Source organism: Juglans regia, chromosome 7 (genome assembly GCF_001411555.2).
Source record: "Juglans regia cultivar Chandler chromosome 7, Walnut 2.0, whole genome shotgun sequence".
In the NCBI taxonomy this organism is placed as follows: domain Eukaryota; kingdom Viridiplantae; phylum Streptophyta; class Magnoliopsida; order Fagales; family Juglandaceae; genus Juglans; species Juglans regia.
The window spans coordinates 43626714-43653606 of NC_049907.1; the positions used below are offsets into that span (position 1 = coordinate 43626714).

The following is a 26893-nucleotide window of genomic DNA, read 5'->3' on the forward strand; positions in this document are numbered from 1 at the left end:
GCCACAAAAGCACCCTTATCCAATGCAATCCTATAAAGAGAACGGAAAGCATTCTTCAAAGCAACATCGTCACACCATATATCATGCCAAAATCTTATTCTTGTTCCCCTTCCCACCTCAAATCTGAAATTACTGAAGAAATCTCCCCAACCATTCCGGATAAATTTCCAAACTCCCACACCATACACCCCATTTACTTCATTTGAGCACCAACCTACCCAAATACGCCCATATTTAACATCAATTACATTCTTCCAAAGAGCATCCCCTTCCCGATGATACCACCACAACCATTTCCCTAGAAGTGCCTTGTTGAAAATTCTCAGCTTTCTAACCCCTAGATATCCACAAGATAAAGGGGTACAAATCTTATCCCACTTGATCAAATGGAATCTTTTCTCATCCACTAAACCTCTCCACAAGAAATCACGAAAAATATTTTCCATTATATTGGCCACCCCTACAAGTAAAGGAAAAAAAGATAGAAAGTATGTTGGAAGGTTAGATAAAGTGCTATTGATTAAGGTGATTCTACCACTTTTGGACAAATAAATCATTTTCCAACCAGCCAATCTACATTTAATCTTTTTAATAATCCCATCCCACATTACTTATCAAAAAAAATAATAATAATCCCATCCCACATTGCCTTGGACTTATGAGGCAATCATTCCCTCCAAAATAATCAAAAACAAACTACCACTCAACTTATAGTTGCTATTTTTTATTTTGGTTACCTCAATGCTCTTCCTAGCATTTTATCAATTTACTAACCTTATTGCTCTTTTTTTTTTATAAGTAAAAATTTATTAATACCAACAGGCGTAGCCAAGTATACTGGATGTATACAAGAGCAATACCTAACAAAGCCCAAGCCCAAAGATGCGCCTACCCCAAGCTCTCACCACACCACCACCAGTGCACCAATGCCTATCCCACCAAATCAGGTTTTGCCCATACACCAAGCAGCTGTAAAATCCCCAACACACTCCTCAATACTTGTAAACTCCGAAGGAGCCTACTAGAAATATACAATTGGTTCTGTCTTCTCTCTGATCCTCCCTTGACTTGGACCCCTTAGCGTCATAGTTGATTGCCCAAGTAAGATGCTTTAACTCTCTGCTCTTCTTAGATCTTGATTTTGTTCCAAGTACGTGACCCGCCTCTATTGCAATGAGTAGTGCTATGAATTGATCATCAAATCCTCCATATGTAATCCTCACACATTGTTGTATCTCGTTTACCGTTTACCTATTTCAAAACTCAATCCGATGATGAATCGGCTATATTGCTTACTTTAATGCTCTTCCTGGCATTGTATCAATTTCCTTATCTCAACAATCCCCACTCAATCGATAGTTGATATTTTTTATTTTAAAATACCTTAATTCCATTCTAGTTAATTGGTTGGTTGACTTAATGCTCTTCCCGGCATTAAAGGGATAGATTATAAATCAGGTATTGTCAAATTTGAATTTTTTTTTATCAACTAGGAATTTTATTAAAAATAGGCGAAGCCAAGTACACGTGACATATACAAGAACACACTTATGCATGATTGTCTAAAGATACAAGAAAATCATGTATGTTCATGCCATTAACGTCTATTACAATCAGCCAATGGAATAATGTATGAAGAAAAAAAATTCTAATCTCGTCCATTGTCATTCACAATCCTCAAAACTCCGACCATTCCTCTCCATCCATATGCAACCCCATAGGTAGATCGATACTATCTTCCACATTGATGTGATTTGAAAATTACCTCGAATGCCTTGTCAGCTGGCCAAAAAGTCAACAACCCTTCTTGGAATTACCCGAACGAGTCCCACTCTAGCAAAGATTTCATTTCATACGCTCATGGCTACATCACAATGCAATAATAGGTGATTCACAGACTCCCCACTTTTCTCACACATATAGCACAAATCCAATACAATCAATCGGCGTTTTCTTAGATTATCTAAGGTAAGAATATTTCCTGGTGAACCTGTCCATACAAAAAAAAAAGCTTTTAAGGGGGCCTTAGTCTTCCATATGTTCTTCCATGGGAATGTTCTTGTAGTGTGTGTCATGAGGGACTTGTAGTATGACTGTACAGTAAAAGTCCCCTTCTTGGATTGTGGTCATATAATCTTATCTGCTTCTCCAATCAGTCTACAAGTATACACAAGGTTGAAGAAATCTGTAAATGTGTCAATTTCCCAATCTTGGGCAGCTTTAAGGAAAGTGATATTCCACTGAGGAGAGCCACTAGAGAGATCCATGAGCTCTGCTACGGAAACCTCCTTTCTTCGGGTGATGTCGTATAGTGTTGGGTAGGCTTCTTTGAGGATTTGATCTCCACACCATAGGTCATTCCAAAATTTAATTCTAGAACCATCCCCAACTGCAAAACGTGTGTATCGATGAAGATTGGTCCTGCCTCTTCTTTTTTGTTTCTAAAGCCCCACCCCATATGATCCGTTCACCTCATTCGAACACCATCCTCCCCACAGTCCACCATATTTTAACTCTATAATCGCCCTCCATTAAGCTCCCCCCTCTTCATGGTATCTCCACAACCATTTACCCAATAAAGCCTCGTTGAAGACCAACAAGTTCCGAATTCTCAGCCCGCCTTCTCGTATAGGGGTGTAAACCGTAGCCCACTTTGCATGGTGTTTGAAATAAAGATAAGAAGTAAGTCAGTAGGTTGGATAGAGTACTTTTTATCAACGTAACTCTACCACCTTTGAACAAATAAATCCTCTTCCAACTCACCAGTTTACGCTCTATTTTTTTCAACACTCCATCCCAAATAGACTACAATTTAAAGGAGGCACCCAATGGAAGATCGAGAAACTTCATTGGAAAGGTGGAGGCTTTGCATCCAAGAATATTGGCCAAGCAGAACTAATTCTAACTTGGCGAGATTCATTTTCAAACCCGAAGCCGCTTCAAAGCAAAGTAAAAGAGCCCACAAAGCTTGAATGTGATTATGACTAGCCCCACAAAAGACTTGTATCATCTGCAAATAAGAGGTAAATCATCTCAAGTGTGCCAATTCTTGCATCCCCTATGACAAAGCCAGATAGAAATCCACCTTCCACAAGACCTACGATCATTTTACTAAAAGCTTCCATTATTAAAATAAAGAGTAATGGAGATAGGGGATCACCTTGCCTCAAACCCCTCGAACTTCCGAAGAAACCCATTGGCGTACCATTCACCAAGATAGAGAAACGTATGGTGGAGATGCAAAATTTGATCCAAGAGCACCATCTTGCTCCAAGTCCACACCTCTCAAGCATGTGTAACAAAAAAATTCCAATTTACACAATCATATGCCTTCTTCATGTCAAGTTTTCATAATAATCCAAGTTCACCTAACTTGATGCGACTCTCCAAGCATTCATTGGTAATGAGAACCGAGTCAAGGATTTGCCGACTTCGTATGAATGCATTTTGGGGCTTGTATATGATCTTCTCCAATACCATACTCAATCTAATAGCCAATACCTTTAAAAGGATTTTGTACATTCCACTCACCGAACAGAAGTCCTTAATATCCACCACCCCAAGCTTCTTTGGGATAAGAGCAATGAAAGTAGCATTTAAGCTTTTTCCAAAAATACCTCGTTCATGAAACTCATGGAAGAAGCTCATGATGTCATCTTAACTACCTCCCAACATGCCTGAACGAAAGCCATAGCGAACCCATCATGACCGGAAGCTTTGTCACCGGCCATACTTCCCACCACCTTGCAAATCTCTACACCTCAAAAGGCCTCTCTAGCCAACTTGCTTCTTGTTGATCGATCGACTATAAAACAAGGCCATCCAAACAAGGTCTCCAAGAAAATTGTTCCAAAAGTAGTTGTGCATAGTAGTTGGAAATATGATCCATGATCTCAGACGAAATCGATGTAATCCTCCCATCTACCAACAAGGACTCAATGGCATTGCGTCTTCTATGCAAATTCTTCATGCGATGGAAGAACTTGGTGCATTTATCCCCTTCTTTTAGACATAAAGCCCTCGATTTTGGTCTCCATGAGATCTATTTCATTAAAGCCACCCTTTCAATATCCGAGGTGACTTGCTTTTTGCAAGCCTTTTCTTCTTCTGAAAGCCCCCTCTCCTCCACGTCTTCCAAACCTTGTAATTCGTCGAGGAGGGACTTCTTCGGTGTTCCACATTCCCAAACATTTGCTCATTCCACTTCTTCAAGTCCTCCTTGAGAGCCTTTAACTTACAAGCCAGCACATAATTCGGGTTGCCCCATATGAGATAGGAAGACCACAATTGTCTAACTCGCTCAGCGAAGCCTTCTGATTTCAACCACATATTCTCAAACTTGAAATATAATTTACCTCCCCGTATGCCTCCACAGTCAATGAAAATGAGGAAGTGATCCGAACATAACCTTGGAAGCCCTTTTTGGATTAAATCCGGAAAATGTGCTTCCCAATCGAGCGAAATGAGGAATATATCAAGTCTTGACCAAGCTAGATGTAACGCCCCAATGGAAGGCCCAAACCACATGACTTTTACTCCAAAAAAACTAGTCAATGATACAAAAAAACTAGTCATGACTTTTTCCACCGCCCTTTTATCCCACATTACCAAGATGCCTCCCGAAGCCCCTTAGACAACAAATAAGACCACCCCACATGACAACAATTCCACAAACTCCATATGATGTTATGGGAGATAAGTTCCAGTTTTGTCTCTTGTAAACATACAACCTCCAACTACAAAGTTGGTTTCATACTTTGGTGTGTTTCTCTAATTCGTTCAACCCCCTTACATTCCATGAGACTATTTTGAGCTTCATAAAACCACCGATTTTGCCTTGCCCTTCGTCCCACCACGACTCACACTTCCTTCATAATTTACCAAACAAGTCGCTTTAATTCCCTTTCCCTTTTCTTGGTTGAATGGCTCTTTAAGGTTGCTTTGGACTGCCCAGCTTCGATGGAAGCAAGTAAGGCCAAAAGCTGATCTTCATAACCGATACATGGGAGCCCAACACACAATTGAATCTCCTTGGCTTTAAGCAAAACCCAATATGATGCTAATTGTTCTTTCAGTGCAGACATTGAATTCAATGGAGTAGACTCAACCCAATGATCATCAGCTCCAATATTCCTACTTGCTACTACTTCCGCCAACTAGAACGCCCCCTCATTATTATTGTGTTCACTGTTCAGAGACTCTGGGCTTGAATATAACCAAGGTGCCAGCATCGGTTTGGTTGTCACCCCTAGAACTTGCCCCCATCGGCATCTTAGTGTCCACTTGAGGCTCTTGTGCAACCACAACAGCTATAGGACTTGACTTCCAAATGTGTCAGATAAGGTGTAAATCGGTCTAGTCCGGTCCGAGGGGGTGATGGATTGAAATTTTCGGTCCATCATTTTCCCAGACCGAACATGTAGCTATCGTTCGGTCCGGCCCAATTATTTTGTTATCTTGTTTCATTTTTTTTTCAAATAAATTAATAAAAAAATTGTTTAAATTACTAAAATTAAAATTAAATGAATTATTAATGTGGATTATATAACTAACTCATTAAAAAAATATTTCACTATAATTATATTTATGATATTGATAGTTACTACTTACTAACTTAGACTTTACTCTTTAGTATACATAATTATTAATAATTTCATACATTTTATATATGGTTAATAAATATTAAATAATTTCATTGTACATTATAGATGTATTAACTATTTACATATAATGACAAATTATCATATGATTTATGATTTATTATTAATTGATAGCATATATTATTTTATATTTTATATGGTCAATGATAATAAATTACATAAAAAATACATCATTAACTTATATAATTACTATATCAAAATAATATATTAAATTATTAAAAATATTTTTAAAATATATATATAGGGGTCCGGTCCGATCCAAAATTTATAGACCCCAGTACCGAACAAAATTTCTTCGATCCACAATTTGTGGGACTGAGAGCGACCAGTCTCAACTTCAGTCCATATCGGACCAAACAAAATTTCTTCAGTCCACAATTTGTGAGACTGAGACCAACCGGTCTCAACTTCAGTCCATACCGGACCGAACCGAACCATTCAATCCGATCGATTTTTCTAACCCGGCTTGAAGTCCTTACAGAAAAGGTCGCCAGCTCACTCTGGTCCTCTTCCTCTATCCGGGAGCCCTTCGTACATTTGAAATGGACATTTTCGGCTTCTAACACCATCGTCAACCAAAGGCCCACCAACCAGGTGGCCTGGTCCAAGCGGTAGGTTCTGTCTATTTTACATTACTCGCAAGCCACTCATACATCCGAAACAAGCAAACTCGGCTTCGATCTTGATCGTCGACAATTGAGGAGTAAGGTTGCAAATTACACTGTGGTTTGAGTTGAGTTTCGAATATTTTTCCAAATAAAAATCACCACGTTATGAAACAGCAATTTTTTGTTGATAGATTATAAAATGTGGATTCCAACCTCCAAAAATTATATACTTGTTAGGAGTAAATTTCAATAAAATAAGACTTCTATCTATTAATTGACAATAAATACGAGTAAACAAGCCAAAAATTCATGTAATAATATTTAAAAAAATAAGCAAATATATAAAATAATATCGGGTTAAAAAAAGAAGATAAAACAAAGCATATCTGATTTTAAGTTATATATGAGAATAAAGTTGCATCCACATTTATTCCCTCAATTGCCAATTAACTATCTCTATCTTAGAGCTATTAGTACTAAAATTGACTTACAAACAATTCACTTACAAACAAATTAAGCATGCACTTATTTTTTTATAACTAAGATAATTACTAATAAGGTCGAAGGTGCAACCCAAGTAAACAGATACTACACAACAAAATTAGCGTGCAACTATGAATATAGACTTAACAAGCAAAATAAAAATTGCAATAAAATAATCACGCCGACAGAACCTAATAGTCATAGACTACGATTAACATATCAAATAAGGGTTGACTGTCATATATAGTATTACGAGAACACAGCTTGATTCAATCACAGTTTGCACAATAGTGGGGGGTAACATGCCAAAGAAAGCACAATAGCACTATAGCATATATTTTCAAGTTATTAAAAAAAAAAATTTGATAAGTAATTACCTCCCCATGCCCATTTGAAAATGAGCTTTCACCTTCTAGTAATGGTGATAAGATGGACTGCACATCAGATGGTGCTTTGTCAATATCCTCAAATACAACCCAAAATCCATTCTGGACCGCCTGTGGAAAAGAAAAATTAACGATCTTACATAACCATGGATGAGCATACCCATAGTAGAAGTAAAATATAAAATATAAATGCTCTCCGTCCCATATAGTTGGCTCTCAGTTCTATTTTAAGATAATAGTGTCCATATTAAAAATTAATGGACAACATATTAGTAACTTTCCACAAACTTCACTTTATTTGAAAAGTGAAGGTCTCTTTCTCATTTGTTTTGTTCAAGTTAGAAGTGTAATTTTGAGAACTAAAAACCTTTTTATTCAGAAGACAGTGCATTAAAGATGTCCTTTGAACAAAATGGATTTTCTAACTTAGAAAAAAAAAATGGATTTTCTACACAAAAACAGTACAGGGATGAAAGGAGTATATAATTCAGCATAAGCATACACGAATTCTCTAGGACAAACCAACCTGGGTAAGTGAACCGGGCTGCCATCTAAATTCACCCGGTTGCTCAGTACAAACATAACTTCCCAATAATGTTTTACCATCGATTTGATCATCCATATGGATGCACAGAACTGTGGAACAAAAAGTTTCAAAAAAGAGTAAAGAACAAAAATTTATCAATTAAAGACACCAAAAGAGGCCGCAAGAAAAGTGCGCCCACAGCGTTCAAGATTGAACAGCAAAACAATAAAGAATAGTGCATTCTAACTCAAAATGTAAAGTTGAGAACATAAAAAAATTCAATGAAAGACATTGAAGAGCCAATTAAGAGTGACTCATGACCTTTTAGTACAACACTTTTAAGAAATTTCCACCTGAATTTACCCATGGATTACTCCTCACTATCAAACACCCTCATTTCATTTCCAAGCAAGTGCACCACATAATGCATGAAGAGCTTATTCTCCATTCCATTATGCTACCTGCACATCTTTTATGTTTGCTATACTCATAACGAACAACCACCTATACTACTGACCATCCAACAAATAAAGGTGCTGGTTTTACTTTTTTTATATATAACATATCTTATTAAGAGAACAAAGGGGAGCAGCCCAAGTACACAATATTTAAAATTAAGTGCAAGTACACAAGATATAACTTAGAGAAAATGTCGAGCTGAAGGCGAGAATAACTCTAAAAATTTAAGATAATTTAAGATAAAAGTAGACACACCACTTAGCAAAAAGGTGGCGTGGCGTCTGAAAGTTCCTACATTTTAAATAGGTATTGTCAACACAAAAGTTAAAAAAGAAAAAATATGTGACATTGTAACACTATATGTTGGGAACGTACCTATGTATACAAAGCATATGTAAACACTAGGACAGTTTTTGGATGGGCTACAGACTCAAACATCCCGGATTCAATTCCGCACTAGTAGTTCCCCTGGATTACCTAATACATGGTTCTAACAATGGGGGTTGCGTATCCGGAATTTACTCCCCAGTATGGATATGAAGGCCCTGCCATGGAGAGGTTCTGTGTAGTCAAAAGAACAACACAATATCCAATATTCATTATTGTTCTAAGAATATAATGTGCTTCAGCAGAGGCGCGCTCTTGTGGAGAAGTTACAGGGCCTGGAAGGTGAGGAGGAGGCCAAAATTCTTTCTGAACCTGAAAAAACTCACAAGAGTCAGGTGGTAGCGAAACTTTAAAGAGTAACTTTGATGGAGAAGATTTCATGGAGATAGAAATCAAGGACGCTTTGGCTTAAGGAAGGGGATAAGTGCATGAAATTCTTTTATAGGATGGCTAATTCCCACAGGAGGAACAATGCTATTGATACACTAATGATAGATGGGGTAGTTTCTTCCGATCAGATAGTAATCAACAACCACATTGAACGATATTATCAACAACTCCTATCCGAAGAGCACAATTGGCGACCGAAAGTGGATGGTTTGTCTTTTTCTACATTAGACCATCTGAGTGCAGGGTGACTAGAGAGGGCATTTGAAGAAGAGGAAGTGTGTAACATAATCAGAGGTATGGCAAGTGACAAGGCTCCCGGTCCGGACAGCTTTACTTTGGGCTTCTTTCAAGCTTGTGGGAGGTGGTCAAGGAGGATCTTATGCAAGTTTTTCATAAATTTCATATTGACGCTAGATTTAAAAAGAGTATTAACGCCACCTTTCTAGCCCTCATTTCCAAAAAGTGGGGTCTAGGGATGTGAAAGACTATTGCCCCATTAGTCTTGTGAATGGGGTGTATAAGATTTTGTCCAAAGTGCTAGCGAATAGATTGAGCTCGGTGGTGGAGAAACTAATCTCAAAGCCTCAAAATGTGTTTGTCGAAGATAGACAAATCATTGATTTGGTACTTGTTGCAAATGAGGTTTTGAACAATCGATTGAAGTCTAGAGAACACGGGTAACTTTGTAAGCTATAAATGGAGAAAGCTTATGACCATGTCAACTGGCAGTTCTTACTTTACTTACTTGACATATGTGGTTTTGGGGGGAAATGGCTGAAATGGATAGAATTTTGCATCTCTTCAGTTCATTTCTCTATCCTGGTAAATGGTTCACCAATGGGTTTCTTCAACTCATCTTGCGGCTTGAGGCAGGGAGACCCGCTTTCTCCTCTCCTTTTTTTTATTTCTCATGGAAGCTCTCAATAAGATAATTGAGGATCTGGTGGACAGGGGGTTACTCTATGGATTTCCGATGGGGAATGGCGAGCTCAACATTTCACACCTGCTATTTGCCGATGACACTCTCATCTTTTGTGGAGCACACATTGGGCACGTTCAAGCCTTGAGGGCACTACTCCTTTATTTTACAGCTGTTTCAGACTTGAGTATCAACCTTGCAAAATTCGAATTAGTGCCAGTGGGGTCTATCCACGAAGCGCAGAATTTAGCTACTATCTTGAGGTGAAAGATATATTCTCTACCTATGAAGTATCTTAGCTTACCTTTGGGTGCCTCCTTTAAATCTGAAAGAATTTGGAATGATGTGATCGAAAAGGTGGAGAGCAGATTGGCTGTTTGGAAGAGGCCATACTTATCGAAAGGTGGTAGGCTAACTTTGATTAAAAGCACTCTTTCAAACTTACCCACCTATTTTTTGTTATTGTTCCCGCTTCCCACAAAGGTAGCTAACCGCATTGAGAAGTTACAAGGGATTTCTTGTGGAGTGGATTAGGGGAAGAGTTCAAACCTCAGCTGGTTAATTGGTTGACGGTTTGTACCCCAATTTCTGGGGGAGATTTGGGGATTCGCCACTTGACGAAATTCAATCAAGCTCTTTTGGGTAAATGGTTGTGGAGGTACCAACACGAAAGGGAGGCCTTATGGAAGTCAGTTATTGATTCACAGTACGGGGAGGCTTGAGGAGGATGGTGCTCGAATGAGGTACCAGATACGCATGGAGTGGGGTTGTGGAAATACATTAGGAGTCTTTGGTAGTCCTTTCGAGGACATGAACATTGTGTTGTGGGCAATGGCTCTCGTGTCAGTTTTTGGCTTGACAAATGGTGTGGTAACCATTGTCTCCAAAACACCTTCCCCGCTATCTTTGAGCTTGTTAGAGAGAAAAATACAACGATTGCCGATCTTTTGACCTTTTCAAATGGTTGCCCTCAATGGAATATTAATTTCATTAGGGCAGCCCAAAATTGGGAATTGGACAGCATCCTTGGATAAAATCCTTACTACAGATAATCTAAGGAAACGATGGATAATTGTGCTGGATTGGTGTTGTATGTGTAAGAAGCATGGGGAATCAGTAGATCACCTGCTTTTACACTGTGAGATGGCCAGGTTCATGTGGGATATTTTTTCTCAAGAATCAAATTGTCTTGGGTCATGCCTCTTAGATTGGAGGATTTCCTAGCAAGATGGAGAGGACTCCATGGCAATTCAAAGGTAGCGGCAATTTGGAGAATGGTCCCAATGTATATGTGTTGGTGTATTTGGGGGGAGAGAAATGCCAGATGCTTCGAAGATCAAGAGAGAACTATGGATGAGATAAAAGTTTTCTTTCTTAAGTCATTGTTTTTATGGGCAGGGGCCATAGTTTGTAACGGGCTAAGGGTCCATGACCTTCTACTTTCTATTTAACCTCTAGCAAGGTGTTCCACATGTATACTTCTTGTGTACCTGGGCTTTACCTATTTCTATGAATATAACTTCTTGATTACCTATCAAAAAAATATAAAAAATCTTCAAGTCATTTATTTCTTAGCTTCAGCATGTATGATTGTGGCCATAAACATAGTTTTGCGTTTAACATTTGCAACATATCAGCCAATTAACAATTAGGTGTTAAATAATGAAATTTGGCAAAACTTATCCCAAATTTCCATATGTAAATGAGTAGGACTACCATTATCTGTTCATAAAATGGGATTAACACCCAAAAGGTAAAGGATTTATAGATGTATTTAATCGTTTCCTTGTCATATACGTTTACATGGTAGGAAAAACAAGATCATGGGCATGCTCACAACATCAAACCTCCTATTGTTGCAAAGTGTAATTGTATAATATAATCTCCTCTCAAAGTTTAATAGGGGCGTTTCTTTGTTAGAATAATGTTAAAAAAATTGTTCTCTAAAACATCCATTTGTGAAGGATAATATAAACCAACATGCAATGGAAAAAATTATTCTAATTTACCAAACAGCTATAGTGGAAACTTTTCTTTTTTTATAACTATGGTGGAAGCTTAGGAAGGGTTAAGTAAACCAAAAGGGTATATTAACGATGTGTTCAATTAAATCAAAGAAGGGGTAGAAAAGAAAGGAAATACCTTGGTTCCCACTATCCCGGGCCAACTTGTTGATAAGAGCTGATTTTCCAGCGCCGGCAGGACCATATAGAAGAACAGGCCACTTTTGACTCAAAGCCAACACAACCATCTCGAAACTTTTCTTCACAGCTGACGTTAAAACGAACAAATTTCCAAACGATTTATCAGCCCTGAAGATATATATATACACATATAAAAAGAAATGAATATAAATAAGAAAGCCAAAAGAACCATAGTCAGGTCAACAAACTATATAAAATGCTTTAGGTTAGAGAAAATACAATGAAATCATTTATTGCTTGACAAGAAAATAATAGACTGTTTCTTTTGATACAATATGTCCTACCATGTAGCAAGCCTTTTACTTCTAGATGGCAGTTCATGGAACCCTGAAGAGGAAATTGCCAAAGGACAAATTCCAGAAGACTGGAGACAATTCTCTTCACTGAAACCACTGCTTCTACTGGGAGAACTCAAACTATTTTGTACAGACTCCTCAATATACCACTCAGCCTTCTCCAATGATGTATCTTGACAAAACTCCTCCCAGCTGAAAATGGCAACAGCAATATGAACATATGTGACTGCAAATTCATTAAATTTTTATTAGATAAACAACATTTTGTTCAGAGGGGTGAACAAAACCAACCGCAATAAACATGTGAATGCTTCTTCAGTCTCAATACTGAAGTCTGCAGTTGGTCTGCAGCTCGTTTTCAGAATGACTGATAGAATTTGTATCCCACACCATCTAACATCTGCAATAAAAGTATCTGCATATCCAGCATTTCTGTTCAGGTGAAGATTGGAGGACTGCTTTACAAGATCCAGGAAGCAGGACCAATCCCAAAGTTTAGAAAAGATCTCCGAGTCCATGAGGAGGAGTCGGTAAGAAATACGAGCAGCATGCAATACAAAAGGTCCAACCTGATAAAACCAAATCGACATGATATAATGCAAAAAAAGAAAAGAAAAATGGCCATGAATTTTTAAGAAGGGAAACTAGACACGTGTGCTGCTCAAAATAATAATAAAAAACAACATTGAAAAAAAATAATTTTCTTAATAATTCAGGAATTACGAACTCCACCACTTTACCATGCAATAGGTGATGTTTAATTGAGAAACAATGCATGATAATAAATAAAAACATCATAGAGAAATAAATTATTGCAGATGGTTAGGACAGATGGGTGACATGCTATTGACAAACTCGTGTGAACAGACACGATTTTAAAAGCATCAACTCACAAAAATATTTTTCGGATAAGCAAACGCATATATTTCAAAATAACGCCAGAGGAACACAAATCCTGTATATAAAGAAACAAAGTATAGAAAAGTGTATAATCAAGAAAATCAACCAAATTGAAAGAAATCTAGCACAGAGACATGCCAATCACGATATCTCCCGAAAACACAAAAACAAACCATATATCTCAAAACAATCACAAAAATAGCCACAATCATAACTTCATAAGCTTCTTGACAAATTTACAGATCCTCTAAATTCACCAAGTGTCTAAAACAGAGTGGAAACATCAGGACATGAGTACCAGGTATGACCTAAACCATCCACCCCCACTCTCCAGCAACTCACTCAAGGTAGAAAAAAAGCTAGAGAATACACAGTAAATTACCTAAAAAGGAGATGATGCAAATTTAAAAATTCAATAAGAAATTCTTTATTTACCTTATTACCACACCGCTCGAAACTTTCTCCTTCCATCAAAATTCGTTCAAAAGGAGATGGAGCAAATTTGAAATAACTTAATATGGGCCTGCAGCAAATAACCAACACAGATCTTTACCAATATATATCTCAAGCATATAAGCATGACAACAGAGTACTGAAGCTGAAACCAAAACACCCTTTGAAGCCCATCCAATAGCATTCAGAAATGAAGGGAAGATGTTTTCTGAATGGGAAGATGTAATATGAGTGCAACCATAGGAAAATCATAAAGTTCAGAAATTATGTAGCTTAACTAATGCATAAATAACACGACCCCACATTATCCTGTACACAATACAACCTCTAGAATATAAAATTCCTAATAAAAACCCCAAGGGGTTGGCCCAAGTGGTGAAAGCCTTGGTCTTGGGGTATCACTCCCTTCAAGGTCCAAGGTTCAACACCTTATAAGTGCAAACAATCCTTTGGGGTCACACCTCCAGGTGAAAAATAAGTGATTTAACCAGTTCCGTGTAGGGAAACTTCCGAGGGTGTGGTGCATGGGACCGAGATTTAAGGTAGGTTTGGGGGATGAGATGAGAATTTTGTGTTTTGTTTTAATGTTTAAAATATTATGTTTTAGTATTATTATTGTATTGAGATATGAAAAAATTGAATTGGAATTTGAAAAAGTTGAATTGTTTATTATATTTTGTATGGAGATTTGAAAAATGTGTAATGATGAGATGAGATGATAATTTTGTGTCTCATCCCACCCCTCAAACCTGCCCTTACTCTGCAGGAGTAGATCTGAAGGACTCTGGCTTGGTGAGGTTTCCCGACATCAAAAAAATAAAAAATAAAAAATCCTAATAAAATTTTCAAGGACCCGTCAAGATGGCCATAAAAGGGAAGGGAAAAATCATCTCAGTCCAACGGTTAAGTATTAACAAACAAGGAGGGAAAAAAAAGTCGATGATTAAAAGAATTGGTAATAAATGACAAAGGGAAAAAAAATGTATAACCACGCATGAGCCGCCTGCTTACCCCAATAAAAAAGGACCCAAATCAAGGGCACGACAAGCCGCCAAACAAGTAAGCTCGTGAAGATCCAAACCCCTCCCAGATCGATTGTAGTGCTCGATTACGCTAGCAACTTCATTCAAAACTTTGTCGTCTTCAGCCTCCACTAATGTATTATTCGCATTGGACCTTAAATTCGGCACCATCCGAAGCAATGCAACAGCTTTATCCACAATCTTTCTGGCGATGGGCCGAAAGCACCCCATCAGAGGAATTGTATAGTTTGGATGCAGAAAAACCTCTGCCAGCACATTGACAACTTCCTCTTCAGTCAACGTATGTCCCTGTCCAAACCCAAATGCAAAAAACCCATCGAAATTGATATGTTCAATTAGTTCTCTGTTAGTTTCTCTGAAACAAAAGGCATATATGAACAAAACCTTCTACTTCCATATTTCAAAATTCTCTAATTCGCAGCAACAGCAACAAAACTAAATTTACTTCCTTAAACCCCAACTTAGTTCTATGCAACACTTAATCCAAACCAAATCCGAGTCTTTCATCGTCTTATTCTCGTTACCAAACACCGCTTCAAGAATCAAAAGTAAAATCCTGCAAGAGTTCCAATTTTTTAAATTTAATATTCTCAGAAACCAAACAAAGACAATACCTTTTTTACGACAGAATCAAACTGCGGAAAAGATAGAAGCTTTGGGCACCGTGAAATAAATCTTTCTAGCGAGGACTGAAGATTGAAACTCCCATCCATTGCCATCTCGTATACTGTCACGCCCGTTCCCGGGGAGGGAGAGATAAGGGGAGACAGAACCCCGATACTTACCAGTGTGGCGAGCGGTGAGGGAAGCGAGGGACAGAGGCGCTGCCCAACAGAGAGCACAAAGCGGCGTGGGTGAGAGAAAGATAGAGGGGGGAACTTTATGGCTACTGGGCGCCGGACGGGGAGGAGTGTATGACAAGAAAGGGTTTTAGGGGGTTTTTGTTTATCAAAATGGTTCGTTTTGATATTCTTTTTTTTTTTTCCTGTCTGGGTTTAGCACTGACTTGGGCCTATGGCTTTTAAACGGGCCAATATTTTATTTTTAATATTATTTTTATTTTAGAATTTAAAAAAATTAAATTATTTATTATATTTTTATATAAAATTTGATAAAATTATAATAATGAAATGAAAATAGATAAAATGAGATGTTTTGTATATCCAAATTCACCCTAACCGACATGAGACCAATAATAAGTTCTTAGACCATAATAAGGGGTTTAAAGGTTGAGTTTCATCATCTGAAAGTCATGACTTGTGTAGTCCTCTTCATGATCAGGTAGTACCATGTAATTTATTAAAAAAATATATTCAAATTAAAAGGCGTCTGAAAATATAAAAATAGCAAGATTGAATTTTAAATTTTCTATTCTTTTTGTGTTTGTATTTTAAATTTTTGTAATAAACCACTTAGCATCAAATAGTGGATATGCGTTAAAAATGCCATATGAGTGGTAAGCTTTATATGCCAAAGTAACATTATCTTTTGGGGTTTCTTTAGGACTTTAAGGGTTTAATGTGTTAGGATTTTAAGGGTTTAATGTGTTTTGTTTGTAAAATAAGAGTGCATATATGTATGTATGTATGGTCGCGCTACTACCGCCTTTAATAGACCGTTGAAGCTTATCAATATATATGGCATTCCATTTGACATGCCACATCAATAGTCTTAAAAAGGACAATATTAAGATGACTCTTAATTAGGGGTGATTAACGGTCCGGTCGGACCGACCGGACCGACCGTTTCGGTTCGAACCGGACTGGACCGAGACTTAGACCGGTCCGGTCCGGTCCATATTTTAGAGGACCGAAATCATTCGGTCCGGTCCACGGTTTTTTCGGACAAGATCGGACCGGACCGAATGAAAAATTAAAAAATATATATATTTTATATATAATAATTGTACAATTAACAATATAAATTTTTAAATATATTATTAATACTTGTTAATATTATATAAATTAACAATATTTTATATATATCTTCATTTAACCTATCACTATTAACAATATAAAATTTTAAATATACTATTAACACTTGTTAATATTCTATGAATTAATAAATATATAATATCAATTAGTTAATTATATAGTAATTATATAAATTAATAATATAATTTTCATCTAATTTATTATTATTGACCATATAAAATATTTTTTATTGAGTTTGTTACATAATCCACATTAATAAGTCACTTAATTTAATTTAGTATTTTAAATAAATTTTTTTATTAATTATTTAAAAAAAAAGGGTGGACCGACTGGACCGGGTGTTCGGTCCGGTCCGGTCCGGAAAAATAATGGACCAAAAATTTTCGGTCCATCGCCGGACCGGACCGGACCGAACCGTTTGCAGCCCTACTCTTAATCGTGCCCACCAAATATAACTCTAGTGTAATTACAATTTTTTTTCTTTTTTCTTTCAAACATTTTTTAAAAATGAACTAGAAAAATACACAAATTCTCTAATAGTTATTTACTTAACCATTAAGAAATAAAATAAAATAAACTAGTAGACATATTTAGGTCTTGTTTAGATTTAGAAAACATCTCAACTCATCTAATCTAATCATTATAATTTTCTCAAATTCTCAAACAAAATATAATAAACAATTAAACTTTTTCAAATCTTAAAACAAAAATAATAATCTAATAATATTTTATTCAACTTTCATCTTATATCATCACATCACATCTCATCTCATTTTGATTGACATATTTGTGAGTCGCATTTTCCTTAAAAAACAAAAAACAAAGAAACAACACAAAATCGAGCGGGAGATGGTTGTTATGCCAGGAATGGTTCCCTTCTTCAGCCTCTTCCAAGAGATATCTCCCCAATTATTCTCTCGAATCTCACATTTCACGCTTTTTCTCTACTTAATCGGTGCGATATCTCTCCCCATCTTGCACGTCAAATGATTAATTTTAGGGTTAATGCTCTTCCCAATCTTGTGGTTAGTTTCTCTCCCCATCTTTCATGGATACACTTAGAAATTTGTTTGGATTATGATCGATACTTGTGCTTAGTTTCTTGATGGCGTCGTTGTACAATTTTTTTTTTTTCAAAAAGAACTTCATCTACCTCTTGCTCACGAGTGATTTTTGTTTGTCTAATTTTTACTTCAATTCTTCTATATACAACCGCTGGTGTGAAACCAGCACGGAACTGGCTGACGTGGCAGTGCCACGTCAACTGATAATTTAAAAAAAAAAGGGTGGGAGGGTGGGGGGGAAACGAATGAAATGTGTAGAAAGAGAGGGAAACGGAAACAAAAAGAAGCCAAAGCCCCTTGCTCAAGCTGAACTCAGAGACCCATCCTCATAAGGATTTCATATATCGTCGTCGTCGACTAAAGAATCGGTTGTTGCGGTCGCTGTTCGTCACATATTTCAGATCTGAGCCAGCATCGACGTGGGTCTGCTCTTGATTTCCATATATGCTTCTTCCATTGCATAACAACAGAGTATTTCTTTATCTTGTTTTAGATTTGATTTTTTGTTGTTCTTCACATATTCTCATGTATATGTCTTTTACTGGTGAGTATGTTCCTTTTGGATTCATGTACCTGCTCTTTTGTTTGAGTTTCTCCTAACAAATAAAATACATTTCGGTTGTTGCACTTTTTGTTTGCTAAAATGCTTTTGCTTATAAAACCATTTTAGACCATGAATGGTTCTTCAGAATACTGGTCACAATAATTACTTCAGAACCCACTGGTCGCTCATTCAAACAAGTCCAAAAATATATTAATAGGGATCGATACATGTCCCCTATAGAAGCAGTTGAATATGGAATAATCAATGGAGTTATCGATAGGGATAGCATTACTCCTCTAATGCTTGTGCCAGAAAGGGTAAAATCAAGACTAAATAATGAGGAAACTAGTAAAGATCCAATGAAGTTCTTGGCACCTAATGTTCTGGACCATGAGACATACTAGCTTTGGGTATATGTTACAGTTATAATACTTGAATTTGCTTTCAAGTAAACAAGTTTAGCTTTACTTTAAACAAGCCTTATGCTTTATGTCGGAGTTTCGGATTTTGCTTTTCGAAGCCTACTTCTCTGTTTCTACCTAGTTACTTGTGAAATCAAACGTCAGGAAATCGTACGAATAATATTTGCAGTAATAATTATAAATTAGTCAGGAGATTTCTGATAACTAGTGAGATTTCAATTCCAAGTTCTCTTTTCTTTTCGTTTCATTTGTTCAGTTTCATCCAGTGCTCGATAAATCTTTTTGTAGTAATACGACCCCATGCATCTTTTTTGTTTTTGTTAGAATCTCGGTTGGTCCAAGCTCATGATAAATAAGCCCAAAAAGATAAATAAATAGATAAAAACAAAATATGTGGATATAAATGGCCTTGTTCAAAGTTTCAAATCTCGATTTGAAATCGCAACTTCCCCAACCCTTGCGTCTTCAAGGATGAAATCAACTCTAGTCAGAATTTTAACCTCGCCTTGGTTAATCCCTTTTCTCTAATTTTTTCCCTACACAAGCCAACAGTCGATTCAGATCTGGAGAAGAAAGTGAGAAGAGGGTTTACCAACAATTGCCTCTTCTCGGTTGCAATCCCTCTTAATCTCTCTAGTTGTTTCTTCTTCTCTTATTCTCCCTCGTGTTTTCTCCAGAGGATATACAAAAATGCCCAGATTATTTTTTTGATGATTGTACAAAATGCCCAGGTGATGCGAGAGAAAGAATAAGAAGAGAAAGAATAGAGAGAGAAAAAAAAAAGAAATCGCGGGAGAGAAAGTGGGAAGAAGAAGATAGAGACGTGAGAGAGAGAAGAAGAAGAGAGAAATAAATCACGGGAGATAAAGAGGAAAGAATAAGGCAGAGACGCGAGAGACAGAATTAAGAAGAGAATAAAAAAGAGACGCGGGAGAGAACGAGGGAAGAAGAAAGAAAGAAATCACAAAAGAGGGAGCCGAAAATAATAAATAATTCGTTTAGACTTGGTACAGTTCTTTTCATCTTTAGAAATAAAGATGAAAATATTGTAGATCAAATTTCATATGAAATGTATTTGGCTAATTCACTATGGGTCAATTATCTATAAAATTATTTAAATTTAAAGATGAAATAGACTTTGAAGAAGCCGATGTGGATGTTGAGGTGGAGGGTCAATATCGACAATTTATATTTGTTGCATTGACTTGAAAATTTCATCCACAGAAAATGGAATGCTACATTTGGAAGTTATAAGAGTGTTGGAAAATGTCATCCACATATAGAATGCATGAAATCAAGAGATGACATAAAAAACATGCAAATGCTGAAAAATTTACCTCGAGTCATCATCCAATAAGGAAGAACCTCTTACAACATTGTTGAGTCCTCGATCATCATAACTCTCATACTTGAAATAACCTCCAATAAGAATATTTTTCTTACAGGTGAGTTGTTTCGTGGGCAAGTTTGAGCCCTATCAAGTATCGGAGCGAAACTCATTACTCTCGATCGAGCGCCTAGTGGGCTTATGAGTGATTTGGTTTATTCCTAGAGCATAAATGATTTGTTCTATCCAAATTATTGGTATGTTTTTCTACGAAGTTTACAAGGCATTTATATATTTTTTCTATTTTTATTTCAACAAGTAAAAAATAATAACTTGAAACTTATTGACCTAATATTAGCATAAAGTTCATTAAACCAAGTAGTATTAACAAAAAAATTGTGCAATAAAAAAAATTAAACAGTTCAAGAAAAAGGTTAAAAAGTTTATTAACCATAAATTAATGTTGCCTATGACGTACATAATGGACTCCCCCTATGTAATAAACTGATAACATAAAAAATACTCAAACTTATGTGTATGTGTTATAAGTAAAACTATTAAAAATTAAAAATAATATTTTTGTCCATTCTTAAATAGTTGACATTTCTTATCCATGAGATAAAATATTTATAATTATGAATTATGTAATCGTTGCATAATCACTTTAAAAAAAATAAATAAAAGATGAGATCCACATTAAAAAAATTAATTTTTTAATTTAGACTCTACTCTTTTTCAAAATGATTACGTGACGTTTATGCACTTCACGATTATATATAGAATTACTTATTATATAACTGAGTCTTTAGAAAGGGATCGAGGTAGAAATATAGAATCTCTCTACTTATTATTATTATTATTATTATTTTGGATTACTCTCTGCTTAAATTTGTACATATGAGATAATCTTTTAGTAAGTCAATAATATTCTTCAATCCAAATTCTCCCACCAATCTATTTATCACAATACGACTACTCAAATGAATGTCTTGTTAAAACGTATGCTATTTTGTCAAGAAAGTGAAGTTACATATCGTTAAGGACAAATTGAGAAATAGAACGGGAGTTTCTAACAGGGAGTTAAATAAGAGTTTTTTTTATAGTATTAGTCGGTATGGATGACATTTTATCCATAACGCTTGTACGGTAAAATTTGATCTTTAATATCTAAAATTTATCTTATAAATAAAATCACGCTATATAAATAAGGTGGAATGTGTATTCTGAAAATCGATTTGTAAATATATATTTTAAAGCAAATCGACTTCAAATAAGGCACAATCTCATTAGAAAGAACAATACTAAATTAAATAAAAATAAGATCAATACTCCGATCTTACAAAATATCAAAGTAGAGGTACTAATCTATAAAATAAGAATTTACTAGTGAAAAAATACAGAGAAAATCTCAGATGCCGATTTATGAAAAATGATAAAATAAAATTTGAAATTTGATCGATTTTATTTTTCATTTTCCCCACTTCCCGAGCATGTTTTAAATCATTTTAAAATAATTCGAGAACTGAGAAAATTAGTTTGGATATTGAAAATGTTTCATCTCATTTTATCATTACAAATTTTTTAAATTTTTACATAAAAAATAATAAACAATTCAATTTTTTTTTTAAATTTTAAAACAATAACAATATTAAAAAATAATATTATTATAAGATAAATTTTTCTCTTAGAAAAGACTCACAGGAACTTAGCTCAGAAACCCAACCCAATGGGGGTCTTACTCAAGCAAGGAGCTAACTGCCAACTAGGGAGAGATGCCGTCTGGTTGACAAAACAACTCGACCTGATACATTGGCAGTCTCCCTCGAGAACAGATTATGTACATGATACATGAGAAATGTGGAAGACTCTCGATTCATCAGCATTAAATCATCAACAACTCACATAAACCAGATTGAAGCTCAGGGAGCCACCATAATTATGAAGCCAACACGGAGCCACGTCACATATAAAGACTCTGACAAAATGAACAATACATGAAATCTGGATTTCATGGAAGTTGGCATGATCTGCCCTTCAAACCTGTAATATAAATAACTGATTCCAAATATAAAAAAATCTCTATGATCCCTAAATTTTTTTACTTATTTATTATACTCCAAAAACACTTATTGAATTTGACATCGGAAGCTCCTGGCTCCTAGGCTTTCCTCTCAAAATTGTATATATTATTTTCTTTGCAAGACTTATTGCGAAGATCTAAATTATTAGAATTTTGTATAAAAGTATGGGAAACATAATATTAATAATTATAATAATATTTTATTTAAATTTTTAGTTTTATTTAAAATCATCTCATCCAAACGGTTAATAAAGAAAATAAAAAGTAGCTTACTGGGAAAGCATCCTCCTTATCTCAACATAGGGGATGAGAATTGTCCGAGAGAGACGGAGGGACGGAGTGCTCGAATAAAGTAAAAACACTAGAAACCACACCCTATAAAAATTGTAACCGGAATGTGCAAAATGTGCGTTTCATTTCATTTCCAGCCTCGCTCTTTCACCAAGAAGGTCTAAAAAAGACAGCGCCCACTGCAATGGCCGCCTCTTCCTTCTCCATCTTCCAACCCTACTCTCTCTCCGTCAAACCCAAAACCCCCACTCCTCCAAACCCACCTCCTAAATGTCATTCCTTTCCAATCAAAGCGTCCACTCACTCTACTCCTTCCCCTACTCCACCAAAGCACACAGTATCCAAGCCACGCCGCCCCGCTGACGAGAACATTCGCGATGAGGCCCGCCGCAACAACCACATCCACTCCCACCGCTTCTCCGCCAAGTACGTCCCATTCAACGCCGACGCTTCGGCATCCACGGAGTCTTACTCCCTCGACGACATCGTCTACCGCTCCCAATCCGGCGGCCTCCTCGACGTTCAGCACGACATGGCCGCCCTGAAAAACTACGACGGCAAATACTGGCGCGACCTCTTTGATTCCCGTGTCGGCAAGACAACGTGGCCCTATGGCTCCGGCGTCTGGTCCAAAAAGGAGTGGGTCCTTCCCGAGATCGACAGCGACGACATCGTCAGCGCCTTCGAGGGCAACTCCAACCTCTTCTGGGCCGAGCGTTACGGGAAACAGTTCCTGGGCATGAACGACCTCTGGGTCAAACACTGTGGGATCAGCCACACTGGGAGTTTCAAGGATCTAGGCATGACCGTGCTAGTGAGCCAAGTCAATCGCCTCCGCAAAATGAACCGCCCTGTCGTTGGTGTCGGATGTGCCTCTACCGGAGACACCTCCGCCGCTCTCTCAGCTTATTGCGCCGCCGCCGGAATCCCATCCATTGTCTTCTTGCCCGCAAATCGAATATCGATCGCTCAGTTGGTTCAACCAATCGCGAACGGTGCATTCGTTTTGAGCCTCGACACAGATTTCGACGGCTGTATGCGGCTAATCCGGGAGGTAACCTCAGAATTGCCTATTTATTTAGCGAATTCGCTGAACAGTTTGAGATTAGAGGGTCAAAAAACCGCGGCAATTGAGATATTGCAACAGTTTGATTGGCAAGTACCCGATTGGGTCATAGTCCCGGGCGGAAATCTCGGGAACATATATGCGTTTTACAAAGGGTTCCACATGTGTAAAGAGTTAGGCCTTGTTGACAGGATTCCCAGGCTTGTTTGTGCTCAAGCGGCAAACGCGAACCCACTGTACTTGCATTTCAAATCAGGGTGGAAAGATTTCAAGCCTGTGAAAGCGAACACCACGTTTGCGTCCGCCATTCAAATTGGCGATCCGGTTTCGATTGATAGAGCGGTGTATGCGATTAAGAAGTCAAATGGGATCGTCGAGGAGGCAACCGAGGAGGAATTGATGGACGCAATGGCGCAGGCGGACTCGACTGGGATGTTTATATGTCCGCATACGGGGGTGGCATTGACAGCCTTGATTAAGTTAAGGAATAGTGGGGTGATAGGGCCTACGGATCGGACGGTGGTGGTAAGCACGGCGCATGGGTTGAAGTTTACGCAGTCGAAGACTGATTATCACTCCAAGAACATCAAGGATATGGCGTCTCGGTTTGCGAACCCGCCCGTGCATGTTGAAGCGGATTTCGGGTCTGTTATGGATGTATTGAAGAAGTATTTGCTGAGCAAGGCACCTAAGCATTAGGCCTGACTGTGAGCGCGGTAGGTTCTGCTCATGTACTTTATCTCCTTCTCATTTGGTTTGGTGGGCATTTGTGTTATCATTTTGTTTGCTTCGCTGGACGACAAGGAAGTGGTTATGGTAAAATAAAAAACAAAGAATCTTTTTTTAGTCCTTTGCTGGTAGGAAGAGGTCCAAGTAGTAAGGCAGCATCCGACTTTGGATGAGTTCGTTGTCATTTGAATTCGGCGGCGTTTCTGCTGGTGAGCTTTTAGTTTAAAGTACTTACATGTGGTTTATGTGCTGTTGTTTGTTGGAGAATACTCTTGCGTTTTTCGCTGTTGTATGGTATCTAATGCTTAGTAGGAGAGATGAATTTCCGCTTTTTCAGTATTTACGTGCTTCAAGAAGCATTTGTAGTTGTTCTCTAGCACGCGTTTAACTTGTTGGGTCCAGATATGTGGAGCTGCATTTATGGAGTGACTTTGATGGCCTATGATTTTGAATTTGCACATTTCCTTCTTGAAATCAATTTATTATTACGTCTTTGATCATTAAGCAAATTTCACTTTATAACCTCTTGGACTGCATTTGAAGGTCTATCTAACAAGTTTCAGGAGACCTGCTTCAGATAGTCTTGGTCGCATTCACTTTTTAATCTCCTCTGCCTTTTAGTAACCTAAGATCAACTGCAGAGTCGTGGCTATGCACTCTGAATGAGCTAATTTAATTCACGACAATTCTAGTGGCCATTCAGTTGCTGTTGGCTGACTGCATGATGAATCTGAGTTCCTTCTTCATTCTTCTTCATACACGCACGCGCGCTCACACAATGTATATATATATAAAACTTGAGTCACATGGGTTGGTTGTAGAAAGGATCCAATTCCAGGTCGAAATCTGCAAAAGTTACTATCTTTTGGAGATTAGAATACCTCTCAAGATGAGGGAGAAGTTGTAAGGTAAATATTGTAATTTTTTTATTTCCTCCTAATATAATCAACTGGTGTGGAAGGAAACACTTGATACTTCGCAGAGGAACTATGCAGTTTCTTGCTTCAATAAATTGATTCATTCACAATGATCCTTGCCTTTGTTAGCTGTATTTAGATTTGGAATAAATAAGTTATTGGGGTGAGTTCCTGATTCATTTTAGCCAAAACAACATACAAAATGTGATAATACACTGCTTCGTTTTGTTGTTTAAGTTAATTCTTCCTTCTGGCTTCGGAAGGCTTTGCCTATGGCTGGCACACAGCCGCGACAGAGGGCGAGCTTTGTACAGAAGTTGTATATTGAAACCCCCCGGCCCATCGCTGAAAGGACTGATGGAATATTGATGATTTGATAATAAAAAAATTCTATATATAACCGTATTGTGTCTCCGTTGCGGCATTGCATCCCACGTGGTAAAAAAAAAGAGGGTATCATTTCGTAACATTGCAGCTCGAAGACAAAAGTGCCTCTCGTCTCCCCCATTTCACCCCACATTTTGTCTTTCTATTTTCATATTCTTCTTCTCCCTTCTGTCACGATTATCCTTCGTCTTTGAGAAAGCCACGTATCCATCCACGGATTCTTGCCGAGCTTGCGCAACAAATAGCATAACCTGATGCGATTTTCCCATCTCACAATCTTCGAGCCAGTTTTTGGGCCAAGTTCTAGAACAGAAGATGGCTTGGTAAAAGATAATATAATCCTTTTGAGGAGTTTTTTTGGTATGGCGTGTGCATTATCCATGGTTTTATTGAACTTTCTTTTTCCATTTTTGGCTATTTCAGCACTGTCTCCTAGTTTTACTTCTTGAGCTTCCAACATTATGGAGTCCGAACCCATATCGAACCAAACTATTCTCAAAAGTCCAATTCCTCTTCCGAACTAAAATTTTTCTCAAGATATTGAAAGCAATAAAAACGACATAAATATATATATTAAACTTTACAGAAAGTATTCAGTTCCCCAAAAGACCGATCAACTCAGCATGGTTTTCTCTATTCGTGATCTTGCATATTTTGAAAAATAAAAAAAGCATCGTTCAACTGCTAATAAACCAGAGAAGAGAGAAATTGAGAGAGTTTTTGTTGGACTAGCAGCAAGTTATGCTGAATTGTGAGAGAGAGAGAGAGAGAGAGAGAGAGAGAGAGAGGGGGGGGGGGGGAGAAGAAAAGTCCAGGCAAAGACGAAAAGTTTGCTTTCACTCTAACGCATCCAACCCAGCCACAGATTTCATTTTTGGGTTTCCCTCATTTCTGCATTTTTTTATTCTTTTTTTTTTAATATTATTGGGATTGACGTGGCAGTCAGCCTGTATCGCGGCGGGGATGCATCTCGGTTGTCCCTATAATTTCTGTTTGATAATGCGACACGTGTGCTTTTCAGGTAAATATTGATGGAGCTGCACTACTGTGCCGCTTGCAGCTTACCGTTGCAAGTGGCTGTTAGTGTAAAAGTTTTTATTCAATTTTTTTATTCACATCTTTTTATCATTTTAAAATATTTTAAAAATATATATAAAAAAAATACATTAATACATTAAAAATTACTTTCTTAATCATTAAGTAAAAAAAAAAAACAAAACAAAATTCACTAAGCGGTTAAACGGAGCGGTAAATATTGGGTGGCAGAGTAGTTTTTTTCATATTGATGATACCCTTACACCTATTTTACTAGTACTTTATTATATAACTATTTTTTTCCTTTTGCCCTTTAAATTTAGATTAAAAATCTTAGCATATGACTTTCTTTTATAGTTTAGAATAAAATAAATTCAATCAAT

At 37.1% G+C, this 26893-nt stretch overlaps 2 protein-coding genes across 2 annotated transcripts in view; one reads left to right on the forward strand and one right to left on the reverse strand.

The window, feature by feature from the left end:
* The window catches only part of LOC109002003 (midasin), a 67051-nt gene extending 51454 nt beyond the window's left edge, over nt 1–15597 (reverse strand). Inside the window, exons 1-8 of the mRNA XM_018979557.2 lie at nt 15329–15597; nt 14683–15002; nt 13654–13741; nt 12610–12887; nt 12307–12510; nt 11961–12130; nt 7664–7773; nt 7129–7248 (exon numbers count right to left, since the gene is read on the reverse strand). Coding sequence (XP_018835102.1) covers nt 7129–7248; nt 7664–7773; nt 11961–12130; nt 12307–12510; nt 12610–12887; nt 13654–13741; nt 14683–15002; nt 15329–15433 — 1395 coding nt within the window. The 5' untranslated portion in view covers nt 15434–15597. The remainder of the gene's footprint in view (nt 1–7128; nt 7249–7663; nt 7774–11960; nt 12131–12306; nt 12511–12609; nt 12888–13653; nt 13742–14682; nt 15003–15328) is intronic.
* Nucleotides 15598–22368: 6771 nt separating this feature from the next.
* LOC109002004 (threonine synthase, chloroplastic-like) lies at nt 22369–24631 on the forward strand. Its single transcript, XM_018979558.2, has one exon. It carries the CDS (start codon nt 22561–22563, stop codon nt 24139–24141), a length of 1581 nt encoding a protein of 526 aa, XP_018835103.1. The 5' UTR covers nt 22369–22560; the 3' UTR covers nt 24142–24631.
* Nucleotides 24632–26893: the final 2262 nt, after the last annotated feature.

Coding starts and splice junctions, on each gene's coding strand:
- LOC109002004 (XM_018979558.2), top strand. CDS start 22,561: ATGGCCGCCTCTTCCTTCTCCATCTTCCAACCCTACTCTCTCTCCGTC.